The sequence below is a fragment of the Calidris pugnax genome, unplaced genomic scaffold (assembly GCF_001431845.1).
Source record: "Calidris pugnax isolate Ruff unplaced genomic scaffold, ASM143184v1 scaffold44, whole genome shotgun sequence".
Classification (NCBI taxonomy): domain Eukaryota; kingdom Metazoa; phylum Chordata; class Aves; order Charadriiformes; family Scolopacidae; genus Calidris; species Calidris pugnax.
This window is the reverse complement of record NW_015094506.1, coordinates 42,595,717-42,605,478: the sequence shown is the minus strand read 5'-3', so window position 1 is coordinate 42,605,478 and position 9,762 is coordinate 42,595,717. Positions and strand designations below refer to the sequence as shown.

The window sequence follows — 9,762 nt, the reverse complement described above, 5'->3', positions numbered from 1 at the left end:
GGCGATGCTCTGGCTTTTAAAGGCTTTTTTTGTCTTTTCATCAAGTTAGCAAAATGCTCCCCCCCTCGTGCAGCAGCGTTTGCACAAAGTGTACCGTGAGAGGCTGAAAGTGGAACTGGGAGCTGCCGGGGTCCCGGGCTGCGCCACCGCCGCCGCCTGACGCAAACTGGCTCCTCTGCAGGTAAAAATGCTTCAGCTTTTTTTTTTTTTTTTTTTTTTAAAACGATGTGTCCATAGGGGGGTGGAAAGAGATGCTGGCATAGAAACGAAAGGACACTTGGTGGGATATTCCTCCCCAGAGCCCAGCAAGCCGAAGGGTTCACGCTGTAGCCGGACAAAACTCCGCAAGAGCTGCCTCCTGGTGCTTGTCTTAAGGCTGAAGGATTGACTTACTGTAGGTCCACTGCCGTAATAACGTGGTTTTCCTTGGTTGTCCCCTGTAATAAGCAACCCCTGCAGCACTGTCCACGCTGCGAGCGGGTACCTGTCCCTCACAGTGCATCCCTGTGCCCATCTCCATGCCTTCTGGCACGGGCTGGTGCCACGTGGAGCGTCCCGTGCAGCAGGCACCCCCGGGCACCGTGTCTCCATGGCCAGCACTCCGGGGTCTGCCCCAACGTGCAACCATGCAGGATCAAGGCCCACCTTGTCCTCCTCGCTGTGTGGCCACTCCAACAAAGTCCAAGGCGGGCAGGCGGTGACCCCGCGGCGAGGAGTCCGGAACCGTGCAGCAGCATCACAGGTTCCTGGCGGCTCAAATCGAAGTTTCGTTACTGCCTCTGTTAATGAGAAGAAGAAATCGTGCAGGCTCAGGGTTAAACAGGATCAGGCAAAAAGCGCTCCCCCCAAACCCTCCTAGTGCTTTTTAGCAAGGGCTGGTGCTCTGTGGAGCTCCCACGCCTTGCCAATCCAACGCTTGCATGGGGGATGCTGCCCTGCAGGGGAAGAGCAGCTGGGAGAAACAAACTTCTTCACAGTGAGGGTGCCAGAGCCCTGGAACAGGCTGCCCAGGGAGGTTGTGAGACCCCTACTTTGGAGATTTTCAAGACCCGCCTGGATGCAGTCCTGAGTAACATGCTCTGACAAGCTCTAGGCAATCCTGCTTCAGCAGGGGAGTTGGACTAGATGATCTCTATGGTCCCTTCCAACTCTAAAAATTCAGTGAAATTCAGTAAAATAGCACCCAAGAGATGTGCTCTCAGAGGAAGCTCTGCAGAGGGCTTGTATTTGGCTAACACTTAGGTGAAGATGTGAGATGTCACACACAGGCTGGCAGAAACCTGGTATTTCAGACAGATTCACCAGTTCTGCTGTCAAACAGCAGAGTTTTACGGTACGCAAAAAGTGCAGAGATAAAACAGTTGCTTAGTACAAGCTGGCTCGTTATTCTCCAGTGACGAATGTATTACCTGGTAGCCACAAGTAATTATTACTTGTTAAAGACATCTCTTTCCTGGCTTACGAGAACATATTTCAACAGCCAGTTCCCAGAAACCTGAAATGTACTTTTATAGTGAGCTGGGAATGGTCTGTGCACCCAGATGACATTGGTGTCTCAAGCATGGTGGGACAACATCAGAGCTGAAGCTGGGTGAGAAATTTTCTCTTGGTTTGGAGAAAGAATGTGTTAATATAAGGAAGACTATAAGCATTAAATGTTTGTGTCACTTTACATACAGCTGTTGTCCTCATTTTAATACAAGAATTATGACGGGTAACGAGGTTTCTGAGAACATCCTTTGGCTGAAAGCTTGCTCAGGCTTTTGTTAATGTTTAATTTAGCATACAATGGCAAATGGGCACACCGATGGCTGTGCAAGGGGTGGGAATTGTGCACCTGGTAATTTAGGGTCACTGCCCTGACCTGGCACTTTCTCTGTAGCCTTTGGATCTCCTGCCCCAGCTGGTTTCCCTCCGCCAAGCTGGACACCCACCTCATGCTCCTCCCAGTCTGGCACCTTCCCCCCCTGCCTTAAAACACTGGCCTTCCTCAGGGGTCCTCTTCATGAGTTGGGTCCCCCCCACCCACTCACGTCTATGCTGGCTGCCAGACACCCACAACAGCTCCTGCTGGACATGCATCCAGAAGGGCTGCTCCATGTTTGCCCTGCACGTATCCTTTTCCTTGGGTGCCTGGTACTGGCCCCATTATAATTAACTGTACTCTGTTAGTGATAGGTTCTTATTGGCCCCAAACACTCTCCCGGCTGCCAAAGGGGAGGACAGGTGAAAACCAGGAAAAAACAGCCATTCCCATGGTCTAAGAGGGGTGAAGGTGAGGGGCTGGGGGCAGAGAAGCAGGAGCAGGGCATAGCCCTGAGCAGAGCACCCCTGAGGGCACACATGGCTCCTGGGGCCATGGGTGGGCATTGCTGAGCCATCCTGGATGCCCAGCAGCATGAGGAAGTGGAAAAAGCCCATCCTTGTCCTGGTGATGGGATAGGGAAGGTGATGACCTTGTCAGCCCACCAGGCAGGGAGGAGATAGATAATTCATGTGGATGTGGGAGCCGGGTTCGCTGTGACCAGGGGTCACCACGCCAAGCACAGCAAGGCCCACAGCAAGGGGTTGGGGCAGGTTGCTCTAGTCCCTATCAGCTTGCCAATTCAGAGTGTGCCACGGTGACCACTGACAGGTGGTCATGGCACCTTGCTCATGATACTTGGGTTTGGCCTTCTCACCAGTAAAACACCATGGCTTGTGGACATGGTATGGACAAGCACTTGGGACAGTCACCGGTGAAGGACTCTGGTCCCGTCACCAAGTGAAATCCTTGCTCAGTGGGAGTTTGGGGCTGGAAAGCAAAAGGACTGGCCAGAGCCAGGGGAGGTCTGCCAGGGCATCCCGGTGTGGCACTTACTCTGAGTCTGAGGTGTCAGCATGTCCTGTGCCCACGTGGACGTTCATGGCCATGCCGTTGAGCTGGTCTCGAGATTGCTCCCTCCGAGCATTTTTTACTGTCACCCCCGAGTCTGAGGGAGAGCGGACCCCATCATTTGTCCCCAGGGAAGTAGTCCTGGATGAGATTGTGGTCTGATTGTAATCTGACAGCTTTTCCCGCAGTCGGTTCTTCATATTCTTGTCCACCAGCGGGGGAGGGTAGGTGACTTTATTTTTTAAGATGCCTGTTACAGAAAAGAGGGAATAATGAGAATTTTGAAACATATCGGTAATTTCATTTATCACACTGAACACATCCAAAAAGTGACATTTTGTATTTCTCAGTCAGACTTCTAGTTTGTCACTTTATTTCAAAACCAAAATGTTAAACTTTAGCAACTACCTACTAGCTTCCCATGGCATATCTGGTTACACAGGTTGAAGCCATTTGGAAAAGTGCTCTTCCATGATAGTGCTACCATATGAACTAATTAATGCTCATTAGCCACCGGTCTCCCAGTCCAGCTGTGAGGCTGGGTTGGCCACGCTACCTTTCCTCTGCTCCGGCTGCTGGTTATTCTGGTAGGACAGAGGTCTGTTCTCCTTCTGCTGCCCTTCGTTCTCCTTGTCCTGGGGCGTTTCGTTGCTGTGGTTCACCTGGTTTTCCCTGTGAAGCTCTACGTTGACCTTGGTCTCGACTTTGAGTTTCTGTTTCCCGCTGGGGTCCTCGCTGTCGCTGGCCATGAGGCACTCTGTGGGCCAATAGGGTTTCACATGATTGGGAAGGGTATCAACTGCAATGCAAAAAAACACTAGCTCGGAAACCACTTTTGATAGGTTTTCTCGACCACTGCCCAGCCAGTCCTGCTCCCTGTGGCTGGGGAGGAGTTGGGTGTCAAACCACAGCAATGCTTCAGATGATCCTTGCTGGAGTGTGCTGCCCTGGGGTGCAGCAACACCCACAAAACATGCTTGGTAGGATGGCAGGGTGTCCAAAGCCTTCCCAGAGCAAGGTCACTGGCTCCATCACAGGGAGGTGTGAGTCAAACCTGCTCTCTCAGCTCTAAGGGCCAGGGATCCCACCAGCTCCCTGGGGTTGCTGGCTTCTGAGGGGTGAGGGCATCTCACTCCTCAGAAGGCACCTCACCCTGTGTTTGTCTAGAGCACCAGCACACAGCCTGGACATTTGTCACTCTAAGTTGACTTATCTTTAGGACAAGATGAACTCTGCCTGCTCTCTGCCACACAGTATTGATATCAATGGCCAATGGTCTCCCATTCTTTAGGTTCATAGAACCATAGAATCGTCTAGGTTGGAAGGGACCTTAAAGATCATCTAGTCCAACCATCAGCCTAACTCTGACAAGAAAAATAAATAAGAAATAAGCAAAAAAACCACCAAAAACCAACAACCAAAAAAAAAAAACCCACAAAAAACCAAACCACTAAACCATATTCCTAAGGACCATGTCAACCCGTCTTTTGAACACCTCCAGGGATGGTGCCTCAACCACTTCCCTGGGCAACCTATTCCAATGCTGGATAACCCTTTCTGTGAAGAAACTTTTCCTAATATCCAATCTAAACCTCCCCTGGTGCAGCTTGAGGCCATAAACATTGACCTTCCCAACCCCACTAAATCCATATGCCTCTATTGCATGAGGAGAGATAGGTATTTGGTCCCCTTGCACTCAAAATAACCAGCTCCTTCCTCCTCTTCCTTCATGTGAGACTTTCCTGGTTGTGTAGCACCTGCCTGCAAACCCACTGCCTGAGTAGCATAAGTCGCAGATTTGCTCAAGTATCCTTTTACTTGTACTCAGTCACCCCTGGGACGAAGCCCTTGGGAGGAAGAAAAAGCAAGGCACGGTGGTAGCCCTGCTGTCTCAATTGTATTGCTAGTCTGGCAAAATTGTCCCAGCTACTCTAAAGCTATTCTAAAGAAGGGAATAAGCCCATTGCTCCCCCCTCGCGCCAGGAGTACCTTTGGGTGTGCTGTGGAGTGGGCCACGTTCATTATTTTTGGAAGTGGACGTGTTCCACTTTTTCTCTGGCTCGAGCCCATCTTCCTCACTGTCTGACGAATGGGAGGAGGCGTAAGAGCTGCTGTGTTCATCGAGGGACAGCTCGCTGTCAGAGTCTGAATCGTGCTCTACAAATGCAGAAAGGGGAGACACAGCGGTGAGACCGTGGACAGGAGGTGAAGACATCTATCTGACAAACACACAAGGAGAAAGGACAAGCAGGCCTCTGGTTCAGGCCATGCCAGGGATGAGCTCTTACATCTGTAAGTGCACTTAGGATTAACTGACAAGGACTGTGGCATCCATCGAAGCAACTATGGGAAGCACAACTGCTTGTCTCAGCCAGGAGGCAGGACCTTTTCTATGCATGGGAGCTACAGAACAGAAGGGGCACACTTTTTACCCTATTCAATATGCAGAACAGTAACTCCACAGGACCTCAGCCAACACAACACAAGGGCAAACCAAGGTACCTAAAATTATCAAGGATCTGCAAATGCACTCTCAGAAATTGCTACAAGGCAACAAAATTTAACATCAAGACCCCAGATGAAGTCAGTGCAATAGTCAGGCACTTTTCATTTTCTTGTATAAAACACACAGCAGTAAAAGAGGATATTGCCTCAAGGTCTCAAATGTTAAAAGATCTCCAATTAAAAATCAAGAGCAACAGCACATAATTTGTGAGAAAGAAAGGAGACGCCAGGAACTGTCAACAGCTGTGACAGCTGTCAGATTAAAACTGACCCATCACAAGAAGCAGATACATGATATTTCCATTCCAGGATTCCCTAGTAAAGCAACCACTGCACCGCTCGTTACGCCAAGAGCATAACGAGAATCAGACACATTGACTCACACTAAATATTCTTCCTATTATAGAAGCCTTTGAAAAAAGTGCTGCGAAAGAAAAAGTGCATGACAGGGTCGTAAGTTTAGAAGTAATTCTTACCATTGGATTTTGATGGATTCCTATGAAAAATGGAGGAATCTGCTTCAGTCTGACCAGCCCTTGCTTGACTTGAGGATCCACTGAGCTTATGAGCAGCATCATCCCTTAAAGAATAAAAACAGGGGACAAATTTCTTGGTCACTTTACTGTTCTTAACAACAAAGCAGACACACAGGTGAGATTCTTCTGCTGGTCAAAGGCAGAGAGCTGCAGTGGACACCAGCCAGCTCGTGCCTGATCATCGATGCGGTCACTTTTACAGCAAGACCTGAGTTATCCTAATGTAGCTGTCTGCCTTTGGCCACGTGAATCACACTCTGAAAAAGCCTGAAGTTAATAATCTAAATCCCACTCCGTTCAGACATGACTGAATTTTAACAGGCAAGCAGCACAGCCCATACAGTTAACCTAAGAGTTGAGTTAACCACTGCGCTGTTGGAACTCCCCACCAAAGATGCATGCAAAAGAAAACGCACAGAAGAAAATGACAGTCACATAAACCAGAACTGTTAAGACATAAAACAAGTAGCATTTGAACCAAAATATTTGTTTTCCACAAGAGCAATGAAAACGGAAAGGCAAGCACCTCAAAGCCATGCACCTGCCACCTGATTACCTGAGAATATAAGCAAGGTAGCTATTGTGGCTCTTGGCTGACCTGACGGTGCTTTCTAGGGAGACAGTGGATTCCCCAATAGTTGTGCGATACATATTTGGCTCTTCTATGTACGTGTTGTTACAGTTCAGAGATCGCTGAAGGGAAAAAAAAAAAAAAGACACAAAGCAATAGTGAATGATCCTACCAAAACCCCACGTTACCCACATGTGCATTAAAAGTTTTGAAGGAACCAATCAGTTCTTGATGTCGAGGAAAAAAATTATTTCCTCTCAAAAGTTTTACTTAAAACAGTAATCAGAACTTTTAAGAAACCATCAGAAATCTTGTACAAGTCAACGAAATCAATCAGGCAATTCACTTAACTATGGACAAGCCACCTGTAAGTGTATTTAGCTAACTTCTACCAGCAAGAGGATGTTTTTTCCTAATGTTTTGTCCTTACAGTTAATAATGTAGCTCTTGTAGTAGTGGAATCATCTGGAAGAGGCTTCTTTCCAGTTAAAGTGTTCTTCAAGTGCTTCCTGACTTCTTTGTTAAATACGCAGTGGAAGAAGAAAATGAACAGCCCCTGGATCATTTTAGAGAGAGAAAGAATAAGCCTACTTGATTCATTACTACCAGCCTGCAAATACAAACAGATATTAGAGAACAGCCTTTTTGAAATAACCCCTGAATTCTAGTTCATAGTCCATGATTTCGGTAGTAATAATTATTTTCTGTCTTTGACTGAAATGGCATTGATTGATCTTGTAGGACTTCTTCATAACTTGCTTCCATGTTCAAACGTGCATAAAGAGCCTGGGAAAATACACACAATGTATTTCTCCAGGATTTACAGAGCAGAGTTTGTGGTAGGTGTCACCCTCCCTTGTTGTTTGGGAGGAGACATTCTTCTCAAAATATCGAATGGGGACCTCAGTGTCCCACTGGAAGACATTGCAGAGAGTTTCAGTGTTGCACTTGCATTAAGATTTTAGAGCTTTTACACCAACAATTAGACAAAATTAATAGCAGCACATAAAAACTATCATAGCCTTTAGTGAAAACCTCTGGAAATGGGGAACTTCTGTGGTAGGTGTCCTTAACACTGTTGCTTAGAGAACTTCAGAAAGCCTTGTGAAAGGTGGAGACATACTGGGCGCAGAGATGTCCCAACTTTTGTCCCATACGTTCCTTAGTTTAGCAATACCTCCTGGTGGGACAATCATGGAAATTCTCAGGGCTGGGCAGTTGTTGGCTGCCAGGAACATACATGAAAAGCTTTTGCTGGGGGTAGGGAGCACACACGTGTGTGCCTTCAGATGTATTTGCTCTGAGGGAATTCATGCAGCTGCCAAATTGTTATCAATTTTGGTTGGAGGTACAGTATGTAGAAGCCAATCACTCATGAAGTTGCAGCTGTACCAACATCACAAGATGCCTGCATTTCATTATTTCAGCCAAAGCAATTGACTTAGAGAAACTTTAAACTTCAAGCTCACTTTCTAAATGTTCAATCAAAAGCAATCTTAGCTGGCATTAGCACTTTGGGATTATTCATTAATAAAATTCACATAAATGTCTTTCTAAAAATACAAGTTCAAAGAAGGCAATGACGTGAAACGCCACATACGTTGTGCCTCTCAGGGCAAGCAGGGAGAATTCCAGCTGCTGAATTTCCTCCCTCTCAACAGGTTTATATTTTATTTAATTTTATTTTAGGCTCGTGGAAGCCTCGTTTTACAGCCTGAGTAGGTGTATTTATTTCAGAGCACACAAGTTGCAGAGGCAAAATAACCTTGCTCCAGGCTGGCCTGTCTGGGGTGCTTCCAGGGCATGGTCTCTGGAGGAGACCCATCAAACTTCTTTTTCTCTTTGGTTGCAGTTTGTGGCTGTTGTGCTGCAGCTGACAAGAGTGGCCTGCTCACAGTAGCTCTTTTAATATTGCAGGCACTTGCCATGACAGTTACTGCCATCTTTGGTCACATTCAAGTTGTGAGAAACATGAAGCTTCACGGCTTCTCCCGTGCCGTGTCTCCTACAAATCACTATGTTCTGTGTCTTTAATCAACAAGTGCACACACTAGGACAGGCAACCCAGGAAATCCCTAATGCAACCAGTTGTATTTGAAAAATCATTATTTGGCTCATTTCCTTAAACAGTAACTTAATTTGTGAAAGCCCTGAACATGGAGGCATCCACTCCGGGTGAAATACAACGGTCTCTTATTTGCCGTAGCAACAGAACAACTGTTAACAATGAGCAGGCAGAAGACAGCAACAAAGATTTTTGTCTCTAGAAAGACAGAGGTATAATTGCCTTCTGTTATTTATCTGTCACAGGTTACAATAGGAGAGCACTTATCTTCAGAATGACTAAAAGTGAAAGATGCAATTACTCAAAGTTATTGTTTTGGTGAAAAGAATCCTCTCTTTGAGAAAAGAGAGCAAAACCTGTACTTGACATCTCTGTTTTTCTGAAGTCAGCTCACGTTTACAGCTTTTTGGGGTGCAGCAGCCACCCGACTCACCTGCAGGCAGCTGAAAATGGCAAAGAGATAGTGAAACGTCATGACGTCGCTGTTGACCGCCATCAGCCCCAGCAGCCACGTGGCACTGATGAGCAGCAGGAGCAGGAACGCCGTCCGCAGCACAGAGCTGTGAAGCAAACACAGACGGGCATTTGCAGCCATACAAGGGAATAGCCCAACTTCTCCACGCCAGGGGTGCCACGCACCCAAGGATTCGCCAACTGGAAAGGACTTCTGGGAAAATTAGGGCAGTGTTCAGCAGCTCCTAACTCTCTCATGGCACTACGCAACGACTGAGCACATTCAGGTAAAAAAAAAAAAAAAAAAAAAAGTATTTCCTTTTCAAGTTCGTTTCCAAGGTTTTCTTCAAACAAACCAGGCTGTTCGCCAAGCCCATGCTGTTCAGCCTTGTTGACTCTGAGGAGGAGATCTGGGCAGTAAATGGCCACGGCCGTCGCGTTTCTGTTTGTCAAGTTCACTCTCACATTCCTTCTCAACGCTACAGCCCAAGGGTTTGGATCAAGGGCACTCAGGGGAATATTTGTTTGCTTAAAAACATTATTTCCACAGACACTTTCAAAAGATGGCCACAATTCTAGTGGCAAAAGTTTTGTATTATGGGTAAAATAGCTACCATTAAGTAGCAATTATACTCCATTTATTTAGGGAGATTTAAAAGAGAAACTTAAAAAAATTACCCAACAGCCAGGGTTGAATAAATAGCTAGAAGCAGCCTTTTGAAATCTCATACAGCTACCTATTTGAAAAAAAAAAAGG

The 9,762-nt window shown here is 46.8% G+C and overlaps 1 protein-coding gene across 1 annotated transcript in view; it reads right to left on the bottom strand.

The window, feature by feature from the left end:
• Positions 1-203: 203 nt before the first annotated feature.
• Positions 204-9,762, bottom strand: part of CELSR1 (cadherin, EGF LAG seven-pass G-type receptor 1) — a 172,002-nt gene continuing 162,443 nt past the window's right edge. The window contains exons 30-37 of the mRNA XM_014963359.1: positions 8,986-9,112; positions 6,918-7,043; positions 6,473-6,609; positions 5,857-5,960; positions 4,865-5,032; positions 3,432-3,674; positions 2,861-3,125; positions 204-779 (exon numbers count right to left, since the gene is read on the bottom strand). Coding sequence (XP_014818845.1) covers positions 755-779; positions 2,861-3,125; positions 3,432-3,674; positions 4,865-5,032; positions 5,857-5,960; positions 6,473-6,609; positions 6,918-7,043; positions 8,986-9,112 — 1,195 coding nt within the window. The 3' untranslated portion in view covers positions 204-754. The remainder of the gene's footprint in view (positions 780-2,860; positions 3,126-3,431; positions 3,675-4,864; positions 5,033-5,856; positions 5,961-6,472; positions 6,610-6,917; positions 7,044-8,985; positions 9,113-9,762) is intronic.